The 19,989-nt window shown below is 49.0% G+C and overlaps 1 protein-coding gene across 2 annotated transcripts in view; it reads right to left on the bottom strand.

Annotated features, from left to right (window-relative positions):
- Positions 1–19,417, bottom strand: part of QSOX1 (quiescin sulfhydryl oxidase 1) — a 38,425-nt gene extending 19,008 nt beyond the window's left edge. The window contains exons 1-4 of one of the 2 annotated variants that reach the window (XM_084772474.1): positions 19,013–19,417; positions 10,598–10,698; positions 2,343–2,388; positions 1,560–1,662 (exon numbers count right to left, since the gene is read on the bottom strand). In XM_084772474.1, coding sequence (XP_084628600.1) covers positions 1,560–1,662; positions 2,343–2,388; positions 10,598–10,698; positions 19,013–19,289 — 527 coding nt within the window. In that variant the 5' untranslated portion in view covers positions 19,290–19,417. The remainder of the gene's footprint in view (positions 1–1,559; positions 1,663–2,342; positions 2,389–10,597; positions 10,699–19,012) is intronic. The other variant, XM_084772475.1, reaches the window with a different exon arrangement.
- Positions 19,418–19,989: the final 572 nt, after the last annotated feature.

Genomic DNA, 19,989 nt, shown 5'->3' with positions numbered 1-19,989 from the left:
TTCAAACACAAAGGGTGACATTAGGTCAGTGCCCGAATCCAGCCTGGTGGCAGCATGAATAAATAAGCCAGAGAGGTGGGGACTGGGATGGACTTTTGCTGGATAAAAGAGGTTTTGTGGCTAACATCAGCCTCTGGGTGGCCAGTGTCTCTGACCACATCCTCATATGTATCCTAGGCTGGCAGAGAAGCAAGTCCTCCGCCTTCTGGAAAAGGCGCTCCAGTTTCTTCACATGCCGCTGCCTACATTCTTCCTCAGGCGCATCAAAAGGACCACCATGAGACAGGCTCACAATTTGGCCAGTTCGTTGATTTTAAAGTTTCCAGGGCTGAAAATGTACTATAAAGGGTGTGTAAGGGTAAGGGTGTGTGTGTGTGTGTGTGTGTGTGTGTGTGTGTGTGTGTGTGTATGAAGTGAATGAGACAGAGACATAGCCATCAGGAAATGGAAGTAAAAAAGCACCAGGGTACAGGCTAACATGCACATTTCCTAGATGGATGATACTATAGTTTGTCTGTCCCCATATAAAGATCATGTGTTGAAGGCTTTTGTCCCCTGCTGATGGGTTCAATCACTGAGAAATGCCTGGTTCATGAGAGTTCTGACTTAATCAGTAGATCACTCAGCTTATGGATTCATAATTTGATGGCCAAATCAGGAGGTGATGGAAACCTTCAGTGGTGGGCCCTAGTTGGAGTAAGTACACAACTGGGTATACATCCCTAGGGTCTATACTATCCTCAAATCCTCTTTGTAATACCCCCCACCCACCTGTTTCTAGGCTGCCATGAGGTGAGCAGCCTCTGTCACATGACATGCTTTGGCTGCCAAGATGTTCTGTATCATCTCAAACCCCAAATAATGGGTCCTACCAAATTTGGATTGAAACTTCTGAAATAATGAAGCAAAACAATTCTTTCTTTTAAGTTATTTCTCAGGTATTTGTCACAGCAGAGGAAAAAAAGAAGCCAACAATTTCTGTAGATAGAATCAGGTTGTAAAACCCCAGCCTACATTAGGAGTACATGCTTGGCCCAGGGTCTCTGTGAGGCCCTCGGGGAAGATGAAGAATTGGGAAAGATGATAAAGGAGTCATTGTGAACTGGATTCAACACCAGTTAACCAGCTGACCATTTCCAGTTTACACACAGGGCTTTATTCTTCTGAACATCCTATCCTTTCCTAATGGTATCTGATCTCCTCTGTCCTCTTAATTTTCAGTGGCCTTTCCTGGACTAGGCCAGAGAAAACCTCCTACATCCATACTCCTGAGGAGCAGACAGGAGAAACAGCAGCAAGCATGATCTGAAGAGCTCCTCTCACACACTTTTTCTTCCATCCAGCAGGTCAGGTCCTTTGACCCTCAGGCAGCCCCTAAGGGACAGGGCTTAACACCTGAGGCAAAAAGAAGTCACTCCCAGCTATTCTAAAGTATGTCTGACATACTGGGGTATCTACCCCATAGGAAGGATCAATGTGGGTCCTCTGCCCCGTGGTTCCCAACACTTTCTCCATGCTTGGGTCCCATGCTACACTAAGTCAACCCCATCCCAAAATACTTGGCTGGCTCCAGGGGTGGACAAGCTGAGGGCCATGTGTCATGGTGGGACTCCAGAGCATCAATGAGCCTCCTACGCAGCGTCTGCACGTTAGCACCAGCCACTATAAATGAAAACAGGAAGAGGCATCAGGACAGGACAGACTCCAGAAGCCTTGCCGTTTCACTCGCAAACAATGGTCCCCAAACCAATTCTCCTGTGGCGGCCCTTCTCTGAGAAGGGGGTGGGGCAAGGGTTCTTGTGGCTTAAAGAAAAGCAAGGAGACCATCCCTGTACAGTCACTGGAAGCTGTTTCGTGAACACTGAAAAGTCAGTGACGGGTCTTCATGTAGACAATCTAAGAAAGGAAGTGACTCCTTGGCAAATGTTAGCTTTCCCATGGCCAATCTGCCCTTAGCTCTGAGGCTAGTGGCTCCTCAGTGAGAACTCCTAGCCCATCACGGCACTCAGGCAAGGGTCAAGGATCCATACAGAGGGCAGAAAGGAGTCCCTCAGAACTGGCTGTAGGTTTGTTCTTTGAAACCAATACTACTTGGACATAAGGGCTATTCTGGGAACATGGCGCCCCTCCCTCAAACCCAGGACTTTGGTTAGGTCACACTTGAAGAGCTACTCAAATGGACTTTCCTGAGACATCTCCCAGAGTGACGGAGAAGACATACGGGGAAACACAGGCTTCACTTGGGATTCTCTTCATTGTTGTGAAGGGAACCCAGGTAAACACAGAAGAGCTGGAGAAGATGCTGGCAATGCCAACACAACAGCCCGAGGCAGAGCACCCACCTGGTAATGATGTTCCAGAACCATTCTTGGAAAAGGCCTTAAAAAACTGAAAACAAGAGAAAAGTGTCAGTGGAGGTGTCGGGCAGGTCTGCACTTAAAGCTGCTTACGAACTAGGTGGCTTTGGGCCGATCAGGGAGGCTTTATTCTGGGTCCCTTCTCTGGTGTCCTCACATTCACCCCACCCTCCCAATGCTAGAGCACTCTTAGCACCTGGAGGTAGCAGCTCAGAAACTTAACTAGAGACAAGCTCCATACAGTCCTGGCATCTGCACATAGTCACTGGAAAAAGAAAGAGGCCCCTTGGCAAATGTTAGCTTTCCTCTGTGCCGATCTGCCCTTGCTCCTTTTCCTAGGAAATGGGCTCTGAGGCTGGTGTCCCCTCAGTGAGAACTCCCAGGCCATCATGGCACTCAGCCAAGGGTCAGGGTTCCAGGACAGGTACTACTGAGCAAGTCCTTCTGACGTCATGTTGTACTCTTTCCCCAACACCCCGGGCCTAGTCTGCCATTGGGGTGAGAGGAAAGAGGGGGTAACACAGCTGCAGGGCTCTTGCCTACACCCTCCTATCTTGAAGAGGAGATGTCGGTTACCCTGGAAGATGCTTAGCTGTCTTCAGAAGAGCCTGAAGGCTCCTTCACGGGGGTCTCAAACCTCAGCCTCAGGACTCTGTTCCGCTAGTTTTGTCCTCTGTCTCCAACAGCATGGCTGCAGCCTGGTCTCAGGCCGCTGGCCGGGTGTAGGCCACAGTGCCTGGAGAACCGCTTCAAGACCTGGCTTTGGTATGTTCTTGCTGTATGACCTTGGAAAACCCTTCTGCTTCTCTAAACCTTAGCATTCTGATCTTTAAAATGAGAATGAAACCACAGGCCTAGAATTGTTATAAGACCCAATAACCAAAACTCTAAGCAAATTAAGGCCCAGTAACCAGTGCATACAATAATTGACTAATAAGTGTCAGTTCCATCACCACCGCGCCATCCTATATGCATACCCTTTTAGCACCAGGAAACACGGGCAGCCAGAGCTGGCCTGTTCCATTTATGTGTAGGCAGGAAGGGAAAACTCACACAAGGAACAGACCTAAGTGACCAGCCATCCCCTACCTGTGAGCTTTGCCTGCGTCCCTCTCCTCACTGCTTTTCCTCCTGATCTCTACTCCATTCTTTTTTCAAAACATGATGCAATACTTTATTCATAAATGAAAGCAATACATTTACAAGTGTCACGCATGCACCCATGTTCTTGACAGTTACTGAAGAAATCTTAACCAAGTAAAAGTATCATTCTAATACTTCTAAAATGATGACAATTTCCTGAATTATAACATGAAATCAAGTTCATAACATACATAAGAATCTTTATGGACAGACAGTGCTTCTCAGAAACACAATAAATGTGACTCTGCAGGGTGCTTGGGTCAACATGGTACTGCGGCTATACTCACTCACTTTCGTATAAACAAGGCAAGCGTCAATTTACTTCTAGACCAGCCTTCAAGTGTGTCTTTCTCACAGCTGCAGCAGTTACTTTCAGATCTAGAGAACAACATGGTACCTTTCCTTCATCAGCCACCAGGCTGCCCACGTCTGAGCAGGTACTTATCTTAAAAGGAGCAGGCATCGCCCCCAACACACAACAAAAGGTACTTCCTTCACCCTAAGTTTTAGGCTCTCATCTACCACAGGAACTGTGAATGAACCCAGAGTACCTCAAGAGGCCCTCCACAGACTGCATGCTAAAGGGAGCGCTACACCCTGCTCAGCCTTCTCGGCACCAGAAGCCTCCCATCTATCTTCCAGGACAGCATCACTCTCTGAGAACCTGGCTCCATACCTCATGATCTTTGGCCATTTTTTTTTCTTACCAATTAACATCTTTCTCATTAAATGCATTTTCTACCAACCCCTTTCGTAGGCTAAGCATCCTCATGTAAACTGTAAAAGGACAGAAGGGAGGAAAGGCGGGACTACAGAGAGGCCTTCCTTCTTTCTTCAGTCTCTGCATTTCTTGTTTCCCTGCACTGCCAAATGTCTCTTCTGCTCCCCAGACATCTCTCCCCACTCCTGTGAGCTCAGCACTCAGCTAACATCATTCAGAGAAACCTGAGTGGTGACTTTCTCTCTAGCAGTGCCAGGACTTCTCCAGGGAGCTGTTTGTGCTCTCAGCAGCAGCTGTGTGCTGCTTTCCCCCTCCCTGCCTAGCTTTTATTTTTCACACACATTTTCTTGAAACTATCTCTTTCTTTCTTTTTTCACGTTTCCAGCCTCCCAGGTTTGCTGGACAGACCAGCTCCTCTTGGCTTCTGTTAGCCCTTGTCCTAACTGCATGCTTGACTGCTCTCTCCTGTGCCGCGGCCATTACCATCTGCTGCTCCCAGTTTCTCCTGTTGCTACAGATCAAATACTATCTTTCTTTGTTTAGTTGGTTTTTGTTTTGTTTTGCTTTTCTTTAGGTTTTTTGAGACAAAGTGTCTATATACAATAGCCCTGGTGTCCTAGACACGCTTTGTAGATCAGGCTGGCCTTGAACTCACAGAGATCCACCTGCCTCTGTCTCCCAGTCCAGTGCTGGGCTGAAAGGTGTTTGCCACCATGCCTGGCTTTATTCTTTGTTTAAAGTGCCCTTAAAGGCACTGTCAGGAGGAAGGGGCTCAGCTTATACTTTCACATGAGTGAATGAATAAATGAATCAAAAACAAGCCTACTGTTTCTCTGCTACCAGGTCACACACTTTGTCCAACTGATTCACTACCTGAGCCGTGTGCCTCAAGCACTTACATGTCCCAGCCCTCTACTTCCTCACAGGAAACTCCAGAGAGGCGTGAAGGCACCCTCCCCACACACCAAAGCCCCTGCACCTGTGCTTTATCTCACCCAGCAATCACTCCTCCCCGTTTCCCAAACCAGCATTTCCCTTTGCTACAACCCCCACCCAGTCACCTGGCAAGTTTTGTGACTCTACCTTGGAAACACTTCTTCAGCAGCCCTCTCACCCTGTCTAGACCAGGGCCAACAGGTGAAAACTTAGTTCCTGATCTTTTACATCAGTCTGTATTTGCTTTCTCTTCATGAGTCAGAAATGTTAGTCCTCAGCCAGTGTGGAGGCTCAAAGGCAAAGGTGTGTGTTGCCAACTTTGACTGCCTAAGTTCAATGCCTAGGACTAGATGGTAGGAGAGAACTGACTCCGGAAAGTTCCTCTGACCTCCAAATACGTGCACATGCACGTGCGCACACACAATTCCTTTAAAAGAAATGCTATCCTCCCAATCTGTTCTTCAGCTGGCTTCCTCCTGGCTACAGTTTCCTCTCTAAGGCATAATTACAGGATTCCTCTTCAGATCGCCGTAGCTCCGCACGGCCTATGAGTAAGATCCAAACTCAATACTTTCCAGGCCGTCCTTTCAAGATCTGAACCCAAACTGACCTTCCACCATCCCATACACTCCAACCATAGTGAACTGCAACCTGAACATTCCATCTAGCAACCCACTGTGGTGGTCTGAGTAAGAACGGCCCCCATCGGCTCCCGTGCTTGAATGCTCCCCCACCAGGAGGTGGCACTGTTTGAGTAGACTTAGGAAGGGTGGCTTTTGTTGGAGTAGGTACGGCCTTTTTGGAGAAAATGTATCACTGGCAGTGGGCTTTGAAATTCCAAAAGCCCAAGCCAGGCCCGGTGTCTATTTGTCTGTCTATCTGTCCGTCTCTCTTTCTCTGCCTGCAGATCAGGATGTAGCTCTCAAATACTTCTCCACCACCATGCCTACCTACATGTTGCCACGCTCCCCGCCATGATAATGGACTAGGCCTTTGAAACTGTTAGCAAGCCCCAATGAAATGTTTCCTCTTATAGGAGTTGCCTTGGTCACGGTGTCTCTTCACAGCAATAGATCACTGACTAAGACACTCACCTGCCTGCCTGACTTTGGTAGTATTAACAGCTTATACGTCCCTGCAAGCCGCACTGTGCCTGGTATGGTGTCTAGCATACTTAGCCGCTTAGCAGACCTCTGTCTAATCCAGCAGCGACAGCCCTTTCATCATCTTGAATGCTCAAGTGGAAATCTAGTCAGGCACATTTCTGTCCTCTTAGGAAAATGTATCTTGTTAAGTCAGCCATGGAGGTGTGTGCCTATCTGAGGTCAATGACCCTTGAAAAAAAGCAACAGAGCATCCAGGAGCAAGTCCGTTCTCTGACAGCAGGCAACAGTTTGTTCATATTCATTCTCCCCCCTCTCATGTGTAGATGTATTTTACCTGCATGTATGTATGTATGGTCAGAAGAGAACTTTTGATCTCCTAGGGTTCCAGATGGTTCTATGTCACCACGAGGGTGCTGAGAACTGGACCTGGGTCCTCCGCTAGAGCAACAAGGCCCTCATCATGGAAGCATTGCTTCAACCCACCTCCTTCTTTTCATCCCTCAGCATAAAACAGGACACAGGAAGTAGCTTCTGCCTCCCCTAACTTGCAGCTCCTGTGAGCCTCTGGTCTTTCCACAACAGCAGGACAACTGTTAGCACAAGACAAGACACTAGGAACCAAAACAGCTAAACAGAAAGCACAAGTGGTGGTTCTGGAGCCAAGTGTATTGAACCCATTTTTAGAAATATAATCAGGTCTCCAAGTATTTTATAATGAGCTCAGAAAGATCGATAGCCTTAGTTACTTAACTTCTGTGCTAAGAAAGATGAGTGTAGAAATGGTTGGAAGACAGTGGGTGGCAGAGCAGATGGAAGCCCATGTCCTTTTCCTGGAGAGGCAGGGGACACCCAAATTCTCTCTGTCCTCCTGAGAAGTCACCCTCGAGCTACAGGGTTCTAGCAGGAGCCTCCAGGCGCTGTGCTCCCTAAGTGCTCCATACTCTGCCAGCTTGCAGGGACCTGCCATTCTTGGGCTCCCCTTGCCTTATTCACTCTGAGCATGTGCCTCTCAGCAACATACCACACAGTTCTGCTCACAATAGGCCCTCACTCTCACCTTCCCTGTTCACGCTCCTTGGTGCCAGCCGAACTCTACCCATCCTTAAAACACTAGGAGTCGCCCTCCCACAGGAAGTCCTCTTTGACAAGCAGACAAAGAGCTCAGGAGAGAGGCCGACTCCATCAGCATTCTCCATATAGGCCACTCCCTGCCTCTCAACCAGATGTCCAACTGCGTCCTGCGCCAGATGTTCCTAGGCTCTCCCCAAGTTGGGAACACAGCCTTAAGCACCCAGCTGGCAGCCCCTCAATAGCTGCTATTTTAGGGGATGCCTAGGATGAACATACTACCACAAACTACCATTAGAGCCAGGCGACAGAGGAAAACTAATGTCTACCCCCCAAATGCCAGTGCCTGGGCACTTTCACAGGTAAGGCCTCTCTTTATACTTGGCAATCTTATTACTAAATAGTGTCATCCCATTTTTATAGGCAGAGAAGCTGTAGCTGGGACATTAGGTGACTTTCCAGGCCACACACAGTAATGGAACAGTGAACTTGAATCTGCATCAGTGATCTTCTCAGAGAGAAGACTACATATTGTCCTTCTCCATGGATTCCCACTAAGCAGGCCTTCACCACCTAACAGGGCACAGCTGCGGCTTGGGGTGTGTTCAGCTACAACCATGCTGCGAACTCACGCCCCTCCCCCCTAAACCACTGCTTTCTTTCAGTGGCATTCTGCGCCAGCCTGATGGGGACCTGGTGGAGCAAGATCCTGGCCTTTAGGGCTAGGCTGTTTTCTAAACTGGCTGGGCTCATAGCGGCAAGGGGCTGGAGGCAGAGAAAAAGCAGTGACACATGTCACTCAGTATAGTGGCCAGATGTGTAGTCATGTCCCTATCACACCAGCAAAATTCTCTCCATATGAGGGCCCCTATCCAACATGGTCCTCATCTGGGGCTCTCACAGCCTCTATGAGTAGTGAGCAAAGACAGGCTGTGGTGAGGCAACAGGGCTCTCTGGCTGGCTGGCTGACTTTACAAATCTGTTCTGCTTTTTAAAGAGCCTGACCAAGGTGTCTACAGTCTTAGGCTTTCATAAGCAAGACTTTGGAGATCTGAAATATGTGTGAGTACTGTTTTAAAACATGCTATAAACAACCTAGTAGTAAGCTGAAAAGTAAATGTCAGTTTAGTGAATGACAGCTGGTATTGTTTTTTAACAGTAACAGAAAATATCACTAAACTCTTACTTTAGCAATAGTTAACACAAACCAAATTTAGGACCACAATGTAAAATATCTATTTCCTATTGCAGTTCACAGTAAGAAGTCATTTTAAAGGCACTTCTTACAGTCTTTTCGAGTCTAGGAGCAGAGGCCACAGTCTAGAGTGCTGAGGACGTGGCACTGAGTGTCCCTTCTCAGATGAAACTAATCAGCAGGTTCCTCAGTGGAGTCATGGAAAGTCTTGCCAAGGGAGGTGAGAAGAGCAGTTAGGAAACGCACAGCTGTCGACTGAACTGGCCCAGCCAGGTGCTACCTGTCTGGAAACAGGGGAAAGCCAGAGCGACCAGGTAAGGCCCCTCCCAGGCTCTCCCATAGCCAGCCGGGCAGGTAAGGTGATTAATCACTTGAGGCATCCAGTCTGCGTGTACTGCGTGACTTAGGTAGGTGCTGAGAAGCCTCCCGACCTGAACTGCCTGGACTTCCTCCTCACACCCAGGTGCCTAGGCCCTCCCTGGCTTAACAGAAAGCTCCAGGTGTCAGCTCTACAGAACTCCAGCTGGATGTCCTGAGTGGCCTCCTGGCCTCCTCAGAGGCTAGACAGTGTTCAGGACTCACTGAGAGAAAACTAGAGCCAATGGATGATGGCAGCTGCCACCTTGGTGTCCTCACAGCTTCCTACTTACTATTGCTCACTCTGACACCCCACTGACATATTTTATTACATATCTTGGGGCTGAGGACAAGCTGTGTCCCTGCCAGGGAGATTTTCTATTTAAAAGGGTGACTGATATGAGCCTTCCTGGATGATGAGGAAGTAGCCACTGTTTTGCCACACTAGTCCCCAAACTAGCCTGGTCTTAAAGCATGGGCCTGGGTCCTGACCTTAAGTGGTTGCCATTTAGGAAGCGCTGACTGTGGGATAGGGGGCCTCTAAGTCCAGTGGGGGTCAGAGATGGACACTCCTTGAGATGGAACTGCTGGGTGGTCAGGCTGTTCCAGCTTGTGGATCTGAGACTTGAGGTCCCCGGGCCCAGAGATATCTTGTTCTGGGGGCAGTACTTGGCATTCCGGGCTTCAAAGGCACCTCCTGGTCCTCCTAATGGTTGCAGAGAAACTGCTTATCTAGATGCCACTCTGGCAGGCAGGGCTGAGCCCTGGGAGGGCCTTACTGTTACTGTTGCTGCTGCAGCTATATTGCTCTGGGCTGTGTAAGGGCTCTTGAGAACCATGGCAATTGTTTAGTCATTAAATTGTTGGAAGGGCTGGAGAGACGGCTCAGCAGTTAAGAGCACTGGTTGCTCTTCTAGAGGACCCAAGTTCAATTCCCAGCACCCACATGGCAGCTCACAACTGTCTGTAACTCCAGTTCCAGGGAATGTGACACTCTCACCCAGACACATATGTAGGCAAAACACCAATGCACATGAAATTAAAAATATATTTTAAAGAAATTGTTGGGTGTCCTATGATTCCTGACAAGGGATCATCAGAGAGTTCATGTCACTTCTGCCAGAGTTAGGGCATGAGAACCCTCGTGCCTTGTCTGTTGGTGACTTGGTGACTTCCATCCCTGGAAGCTCTGCCATCTGAAGCTCTGCACGTTCTGACTGTGGGATGAGGTCATCCCTTTAAGTCATTTTGGAACTCTTGTGGGTCAAAGGTCTTGCCTGATTGGAATGAAGCATTCTCTGATGATCCAGCAGGCTCCAGAGGATGAGACAGATGCCTCAGAGCCAGAATCCTGGCTTTAGCATAGTATTAGACCTCCAAGAGTAGGGATGAGAAGCAAGAAGAACTGAAAAGGACCTTGAGGTCCTCCAACTCACTAGCCTGTGTGACGGCTACTTCACAGCTCAATAAGCAAATCTACCCACGCCAGCACCCACTCCTTCACAAAGACAGACTTTCTCAGAAGTCTTTCTTTTCTTTTCGGCCTCTTTCTTTTACAGGTGCCTCATTAGATAAGGAACAGTGCTGCCGGGCCCAGGAGCAACAGAGGGCTCCTCAGAGCTCAGCGTTCCAGGGAGGTGCCAGGGAAACGCAGGACAGATGGTTGTATGCTCAGCCAGACCCATCCTGAGCTTTATCTCGTTGTTTCACATACCCTCACAGTGGGGAAGCCAGCGATGTTGAAGTCTCTGCAGACACCACTATTGGCCTCATCAGCACAGTCCAGGACAGCAAGATTGAGTGCTGGCCTCCAGTCTGAAAGGACAAAGATAACTCCAGTAAGCAAGAGAAGCTGGCTTCTGCTGCTGCTCTTCCACCCAAGGCCCCCCAGCCATTAATCCCCAAAACTCCCATGAGGAAGGCCATCCTTTCTTCAGAACATGACCTCTGAGACAACTCCCGCAGTCTTCATTTAGGCAGCTTCACAAGAAAGCACGTATACTCAGGGTGCAGTTAAGCAGCACTATACGGTGCCTTGAAATGGCATTTGCACTTCCCTAGTGCTAAACTGGATGTGGCAAGGGCTGGAGGAGCTAAAGAAAGATGAGCTGAGATGTGCAACACTAGCCTCAGTACTGCCTTTGTCCTTGAAGAAACGCCTAAGATGCTAACCAGCTCCGGAAGAGAGAACATGCCATGGGAGCTTGTATTCCCCAGTGGCCCTCCCGGAAGGTTTCTGGGTACCTAGCCAAGTCAGGCACAGATCCTAGGAATGGAAGAAAGCAAGAGATCCAGGAACCTCAGGAAGGAAGCCCTGGGGCAACAGTCAGGAAGATACGGCCATGTTTCCTCTCCAGGCCCTAGGCCTAGAGGCTTCTTCCTGATAAAGTAATTAGCAGAGCAAAGAATGGCACAGACCAGTTTATATCTTAAGCAACCATCTTGAGCTCTGACTCAGGTTAGGGCCCTCAGGAACCATCAAAGTTATATAAACCTTGAGAAAGCTGTGGCCACTGACAAATCATAATGCACAGACCTCCAAGATTTGAGGCACTAAAGAAATTAGTTCTGTGGGACAAGGAATGGACTTTTATCCTCTCCCCTATTGCTGGCTCCCCCGGTAGGAACGATCAGTAGCCTGTCCACAGAGACTGACTCCAAACCCTGCCTTCCCCTATCAAGCCATCGTTTTCTTGTCCTGTCCTCAGTGGCCTGAACACCTAATCTGGGTTCTTTATTTCCCTTCTAAGCTACTGTGCACGCCTAGTGAGCTGGTACAGCATCTCCCACAGAAGGTCTCTCAGGACAATCTCACACATCCCACTTCTAATGTAGGTTCTAATGTGCTGCTGCTTCACTTGCCTGTCCAGCTAGCAACTAGTCTTTTCTGCCTGTGGTTCTAATGACGCTGTCCTCTACTCAATACTCTTTGGTAGCTCTGAGCCTCTTTAGGATACTTGTCCTCTGTCCACATACCTAGTTCCCTCTTAGCATTTCTCCAAAGCAAAGCCAAGGGTTTCCTCTTTCCCTAAAAGCAAGGTTTTCACATATCTCCAGGCAAGGCCCTAAAGCAAGGGCCTTTCTGCAGCCCCCTTTTCACCTCCCCTGCAAACTCCCTTTTCAGCTCCAACTCAGCTGGAATACTACTTTCTCCCAGGAAGAGCTAGCTGCCTCCTGTGCCCAAAGTTTTAGGACCCACACAATGACTAGAGTGTGCTCATCTCTTACTGTCTTTTGGTTTGTTGGAGCCAGAGCTACCAACAACCTTACCCAGCACTCAGTAGGCACTCAACCCAGACCAGGCACTGGCTCTCAGCTTTTGGTAGCTCAAGTGCTAGAATACTTTCTCTTTGTTTCCAGCCTCAGTTTTTCCTCAGTGTAGGTAGTAGGTGAAGTTAAAGCAGTCTCCTGTGAGAGTGCCTGGGTCCATTTACTATCCGTTCATCTCTTAAAGCCGTGGTTCTCAACCTTCCTAACGCTTCGACACTTTAATACAGTTCCTCATGTTGTGGTGACCCTCCCAACCATAAAATTATTTTTATTGCTACTTCATAACTGTAATTGTGCTACTGTTATGAGTCATAACATAAATATTTCTGTTTTCTGATTGTCTTAGGTGACCCCTATAGAAAGGTTATTTGACTTCCAAAGGGGTCATGACCCACAGGTTGCTTTAAAGAAAGAGCAAGGTCACAGAAGAGCTCACCAATGGTCACCCTTGCCCAAGTCTAGGGTTTCACAACAGATCACAGGTGAGAGCGAATTAAGTCCCTTTTGTGCCCCTGACAAAGGAAGACCAGGGCTAGTGAGATACATAGGTCATCTCCTAGGGCTGTCTGGCACACTCTGAGCCTAGTACCTCTTGTTCTGCCTCTAGGGAAGAACTTTGTTCTGGAGAGACTTACAGGAAGGGCACAGCTGTCCTCAAGAAATACCATTCCACACACAGAGGACGAGGAAAGGACAGGACACTCTGTCATCACACTTCACTGCCACCGTGTGAGGTGTCCATCGCACCCCCTTATCTGCAAATGAGGATAAGGACGCAGCACCTCCCAGCTTCAGAGGCCTGTGAGACTACACAAATCCACACGTTCCTCTCCCCTCTATACAAGGGCCAGGGCATTACCAGTTACAGCCTTCTCTTAGAGAAAATGGCAGAAATAGTCATACCTTCCAGTTAAATATTCTCTACAACTGACAGCAGCCTGGGCTTCAGGCCTACTTAAAGGACTATGCTACCAGCACAGGTAGTGAGTTTACTGTGTGCTCAATTTATCTGGTTCAGTGCCCTAAACAATCCAGTGAGGAAGCACTAAGGCATTTATCTCCAAATCTGCTTTCCTTAATGAAAAAAACAGATGAGATAACCAAGCCCAAGGCATAGTAAGCTAATTAACGGTAAATCTAAGATCTGAACCCAGGGCTTGAGCCTTGGAGCTAATCCCAGGAGTCAGAGCAAAATGAAAGCTTCTATACTGGATTTCCAATAGGGACGCAGAAGGACAAGGGTTGCAGGCAGGTGGGAGGGGACAAGAGGAGAGATGAATCATGGGCTTGCTTTTGCTGCCCCACCCCCAACCCCCAAGACAGGGTCTTACTGTGTAGTCTTGGCTAGCCTGGAATTCGCTATGTGGATCAGGCTGGCCTCCAACTCAGAGATCCATGTACCTCAGCTCTCCGAGTGCTGGGGTTAAAGGCATGGGCCACCAACCCGGCTTGCCTTGCTTTCTTTATACCTTGATTACCTGTGCTCTATGAAATGAAACTAGGCCTCTTCTGACATGTTTCAATCTCAAGGGGAGGTGGACGTAAAAGCTCGGGCCAGTTAGGTACTGGTTAAGTCCTGACCACAGGATGTTTTTCAGGTGTCTCAATGTCAGTACCCTAAAGATCCATAATGACACATACAGCTATGGTATGAACCATACACTAAACACTGCAAACCTGGCCACTCATGAGTCTAGTGTGCTAGAATATATAGCACACTGGAAATAGAGTTTCCAGAAGGCCATTGGTTTGGACTGAGCAAATGCACCAGGGACAATAGACAAAAAGAAATAGAATCAACTCATGAAGCGCTCTATGCCACTAGGTTGAAACCAAATTATCTGATCTCCCAATAAGTCAGGAGAGATAACAGCCAAATTCACAAAAGCCAGTTTTAGCCAACATTATAATGAAGTCTCTGGTTCTAAAGCAGTGGTCTCAACCTGTGGGTTGTGACCCCTTTGGGGGTCGAATATCAGATATCCTGTATAGCGGATATCTACATTACAATTTAGAACAGCAGCAAGATCAGTTATCAAGTAGTACTGAAAAATTTTATGTTTGGGAGTCACCACAACATGAGGAACTGCATTAAGGAGTCTCAGTATTAACAAGGTTGAGAACCACTGCTCTAAAGCTTACAAAGAAAGTAACTATGAAATTACTAATATATCTTTTGTTTTTCCATGTCCTCTTGTCTTCAGCCCTTTTGTCTATAAAGCCACACCCTCAACTAAGCTCATCAGAATACTCTTTCAGTGTTATAGATTGAGACATTACAAGGTGCCAGAATCAGAATAAAAGCCAGTTAAGACACTTAAACTAGCTGAGCACGCCTTTGAGCCCAGCAGAGGCAGGTGGATCTCTGAGTTCAAGGCCAGCCTAGTGAGCTCTATGACAGTCAGGGCTACACAGAAAAACCTTGTCTTGAAAAAACAAAAACAAAGCAAAACAAAAAAGACATCTAAACTAAATTTTCTTTATGTGCACGTCCTCCTGGTCCAGTCCAGCTGTGTGGACAGTGGTAAGTGCTTTGTAGTCACTGAGGGGGCCTTTGATGTTTGGCTTCTTACACCACCCAACTGCCCACTACGATTAGACTTGAGCCGAATAATGCCCAGGAGCAACACAGTAAATGGAAAATGGACAGTGGACAAGAAGGATGGCAAGAGAGGCCAAGACAGGAGTAGATTTTAGAATGGTGGGCAAGGAGGAAACCTCTGGTGGGAATTCTGCTATGCCCTTACACAAGTGTCTTCTGAAGTTCAAGGTAGGGCCACCTCCTCAATGCCTTGGTTAAGGAAGAACACTGAGCCCAGAGGCAGAATAATGACTCATAATAACCTGGCCAGCATGTGGATCATCCACGTGCCTCCTCTCTGGGACTCATCTCCTCACGGGTTGAAGGGCCAGGACTGATGGTCTCTACTGCCCTTTGTCACTCCAAAAACCACTCAGGCTCTGGATGGCAAACAACTCTTGGCAAGAAAAATGGCTATGTTACCTCTGAATGTTAGGCAAGCCTGATCCTTTACTAAGACAGGAATACAAACTTACCCAAACCACCCAGAGCCAATAAGCCCTGGTAACTAGGTGCTTGCCTGTTCTTAGCTCCTGATGGCCTCACCTAAGCACAGCTCCTTTACATCAGGCCTGCTAGTCAACACAGCACCATCACCACCACAGCTGTCCCTTGCTCCCTGTTGAAGCCAGTGAGGTCGTGCGATGGGCAAAACGCTTCCTCTACTCCTAACATAAGATGGACGAGTGAGTGAAGCGGAGCCACAGCACCAGCTGAAAGTTGTCTTGTTCATACCATTATTTGGAATCCTGGGAGACTTTGGCCACTGGCTGTCATAAGCGTGTTCCCATCCTGAACCATTCTCTGTGGTAGACATCACAGGGACATAAGTACAAGATGTCGTCCATGCCCTCAGAAGGAAAGGCCAAGCCAACAACGCTCAGTGAAGCTCAAATATGCATGTCTTATAAACCTCAGCCTGATATGGGCTACTTTCCTGCATGGATAATCCTACTTCCTTCAGCCAGCACTTGTCCTGCCTATGCTGTGAAGTCAGAAACTGCTAAGTTAAGAACCTCCACCGGGCGTTGAAGAGATGGTTCATGGCGTCAGAGCCTTCGCTGTTCTTGCAGAGGACCTGGATTCAGTTCCCAGCACGGATACAGCAGCTCACAACCATCTGCACTACGTACCAGAGGACCCAATGTCCCCTTTGGCCTCTACAGACACCAGCTATACATGTGGTGCACAGACATACACACTGGCAAAACATTCACACACATAAAATAAAAACAAAGTTTTAAGGAAAAGAAAAAAAAACTTCCACTAGCATTTTTATAGACATACTATCTGTTGATTTTTTTTTTAAGGCCATGTTTTTGTTCTGTTTCCCAGCTTAGACTGTGAGCACTCACTCTGATGTGCACTCAGGACATGATGTATTATTACCCAAAGGCCCAGGACAACGAGCTACTCTGTCGTGAACCTGAACCGTCATAGTCAAGAGCCAAAGTAAATGGAGGGCGAAGAGAGGTGGAATTTCACCATCCATTTCCTCAGATGAAGATGGCGGAAGAGGAGTGTGCAGCGACCACCTCAACAGCGGCCTTGGCAACTAGCCTATCCTTCTGTGACTGTCCCTTTACTTGAATTCCTACCATGGGAAACAGATGAACCACTCCTGTCTTTTTCAAACACAGCTTCATACTGTTGCCCATTTTCCTGCTATGTATAGTTCACTGCCTTAGCTGCTATGCAATCAATGCTTTGTGACTCAACAAATATTTGCTTAATGATTAGCCAATGAATAGAAATGAAGGCCCCAAGTGGACGCAATCATTTTCTCAAACATATGGTGAGACACCAGGAGCTGCTCTGGAATAGAAAAGGGCAAACGCACTCCCAGGAACAAGTGCTCTGCCCAAGGGCAGCGATTTCCTGAAAAACCCACCATCCAACTCACTAAGAAATGAGCCCTATCCAGTCAATTAAATGCCTAAAGCCAGCTGGCCAGGATACCAAGCGTCTTCCCAAACCCCATGATCTTCATACACTCTCTCCGTTCCTGTAGCAGCACAGGGCAGTTCACCACTAGGACCTGACTCAGAGTGGTCTGAGAGCAGCCATCTGCCAGCCCACAATCCCTGAGACACCTCCGGGAATCCCAGAACACAGGAGTGGGACGAGCGCTGGCTTCTTCTCAGCAGAGAGCTCACCGTTAGGTTGGAGCAGAAGACACTCGTGACTCCAACTCCAGATTCTGTGTGCACCTATACAATCTTGCTGAAGGAACTACTCACCCCCATGGCCAAAAGGAGAGCCCAGTTCCCACTGAAACCTCCACCTCTCTTCTCCTCCTGGTTTATCTCCACACACGTTGAAATCTCCATTTCTTCTTCCAGAAGTTAAGACTTGCTTTTGTTTTTCTTTTCAGGGAAGGACTGCTACACCATGCAAGACCCATGTTGGAAATGGTTAACCCTCAGATAGAAACAGGCTGTGTCAGCGCCTGGATAGGCGACTCATAGGAAAACGCGGGGTTGCAGGAGGCCAAACATGTGAGTCAGCTGGAAGCTAATCTTTCCCTTTAGCACTCTTAACATACAAGAATCTTCTAGAACAAGTCCAGATGTTGCCATTAGAGACCTCTCAGAGACTCAACTTAGAAACAGTTTGGGGACTTATATGATGCTTGGGTCCACACTGTCCCGATATAACTTCCTTTAATGTTTCCAGAGTCCACATTCTTTCTCCCTCCTGCTCTGACCAGATGTGTTGACATCATTAAAATAGTGTTAAGGACTGACTGTTCATATGGATGATGGGACCAGAGAGGCATGTGGGCAAGTATAAATTGGAGGCAGGGGAAAAAAAAAGCGTCTAAGTGTTGTTAGAAATTATTTTGGGGCCATGGCGCACACCTTTAATTCCGGCACTCAGGAGGCAGAGGCAGGCAGATCTCTGTGAGTTTAAGGTCAAGCCTGGCCTACAGAACAAGTTTCTGGAAGCCAGGGCTACACAGAGAAACCCTGCCTTAAAAGAAAAAAAAATTATTTCTGGAAAAGACACACTGTTCCATGTGGCCACTTTGGTAACCGCTTTGCTGGCTGCTCAGGGAGAAGGGGAGAGAAGCGCTGGCTGCGAACGTCCAGTTGTGCTTAGGGAGGAGGGGTGGGGACCAACCATCAACCGTACAGAACAGGAACTGCAGTTCTAGTTTTCCCATCTCTAGAAATGCCTCATCCAGTGGTTACTTCAGGTTAAGAGCTCTGCTAGGGCCCTGCCTGGCACCACAAACCAGGGAGCAAGAGACGTGACAAAGAAGTGACAAAAATCAGAAACCAGTCCCTATCACCATGCGACTCCAATCCCCCACAGACCCCCATGGCTTGGGTTAGGAAGACGTGTGCTACAGCAGGGATCTATCTTTAGGCTGCAGAGAGGACATTCCGTCCAGTCCACGGCACAGTGCCTACTATTTAAGCACTCAGTATATAATAATTACCATTACCATTATTACCATGCTCCCTCATCTCTGAGTCTTAAGTTTTTAAATATCTTAACATTGCTACAATACAGCACACTTAAAAAAAAAACTCTATACCTTCTGTAGTTTTCTTATCCTGCTACCCCTTAGGCTGTAATTAAATGAATAGTGGGTCCCAGAATTGGCATTTTAGAATCAAGGAAACATGGTCTTAATGTCCAGGTCAGTGACTGCAGGATGGAGCAAGGGCCAACCACACGTTTAGTTTGGTCTCATGGGGTTAAAGGCTAAGGTCTAAGAGAGCCCAGACTCAAGGGGAGGACAAGGGGAGGAAAGACAGGAAGCTAAGGAATTGGAGGTAGCAAGCCTGGATTGGAAATAGGCAAACAAGAAAGCCACCCGATGAAGGCATCCACCTCAAAGATAAGGAGGAGAAAGGAAATGGGTGTACCAGCTAGCCATGGGGGTGGTAGAATAGATGTCAACTCTCTTCCAAGCACTGTTCCACCTTAACAGCTGGAGAAGATCGGCAAGAGGGGATCCCCCAGACAAGGAGGGGGGCTGCCACAAAGCTGGACCGGACAAAGGCCCAGGGACCAGCACAGGGACCAAGGAAACCCTCTCGCAGGACAGGGACAAAGACTTGACAGAGGAAGAACCCAGGAGCGGAGGACTCCTCGGGGAGGACGGGGGAGGGAATGCAGGCCCAAGGCTGAACTTTAAGGCTATGAATTTGGGGGAGGGGAGGGAAAGGGCTGCGCTGGGCCAAGGAAGTCGCGAGGGGAGGGGGCAGACTAGCGGAACATCTGGCGGGAGCCGCCGGTGGGCCGGGGTAGGCCTCCACTTCTCACCCTTGACGTCGTTGGCGAGCTCCTTCCACGTCGGAGCGAAGGCGATGCAGTGGCCACACCAGGACGCGAAGAACTCCACCGCCCAGGCGCTGATGGAGCCGAGCACAGCCGGGCGCAAGGTGTCCGCATCCAGCAGCGTCAGCGGGTCTGAAGACGAATAAAGCACCGAGAGCCGGGCCGCGCCAGCGCCGGGCACCGCCAGCAGCAGCGGCGGGAGCAGCAGCAGCAGCAGCAGCGGCGGCGACGGCTGCCCCGAGTGGCGGCCGCACCTCCTCATCCTAGTCGGCTGGAACGTCCACCTCGCTCAAGTTTGTGACCCGTCCGGATACGGAGGCCAAGGCGCATCTCTGGCCTCCGCCCGCGAGGAGGAGCTACGAGGCTCCGCCCCCAGGCCGGCACCGCCTCCCGGGTCCGCCCCTTTGCAGGCCGCCGGCTGCGGAGAGGCGGCGCGCGAGCCGACGCGAACGGGGGCCCAGGTGCAGGCCGGCTCTAGCCGGTTCCCGCCCCCAGCGATCCAGGCCTCCGAGCTGGGTCCCGCGACACCGGAAACTGGTGTCGTTCCGGGACTCAGGCCGAGCCTCCGGGTCGTTGCGGGGGGGTTCCCGGGGGTCAGCGTTTGGCCGCCCCCGGCCCCCGTATCCGCTGGGAGCGGAATCCGTTGGAATGGTCGTTACTGATCCATCTAGTTTCTGGAAAGTTCCAGGGACTCCTTCACGCAGTTTTGACAGTGGGGATTCGAAGTAGGTGGGAGAAAAGAGCCACGAGGTAGGAGATTGTGGTTGCCAAGGCCTCGGCAGGCCCTCGGTCTAGGGAGCTATAGCTTGGGGCCTTTTCCTACACACGGACAAGACCCCCTCTCCTCCGTGGCCGCGGGGGTCAGGGTTTCTACATTCTTCCGTTCTGGAGGTTGTTGGGTTGATTCCTTCAGGCTCCCCCACCGCCCAAGTGCTTCATTGCCCATAAGCCTACTCCGTCAG

This window comes from Acomys minous (genome assembly GCF_964271855.1).
Source record: "Acomys minous genome assembly, chromosome: 1".
Lineage (NCBI taxonomy): Eukaryota > Metazoa > Chordata > Mammalia > Rodentia > Muridae > Acomys > Acomys minous.
Note: the sequence above shows the minus strand (reverse complement) of the source record. Positions and strands in the feature narration are given on the sequence as shown.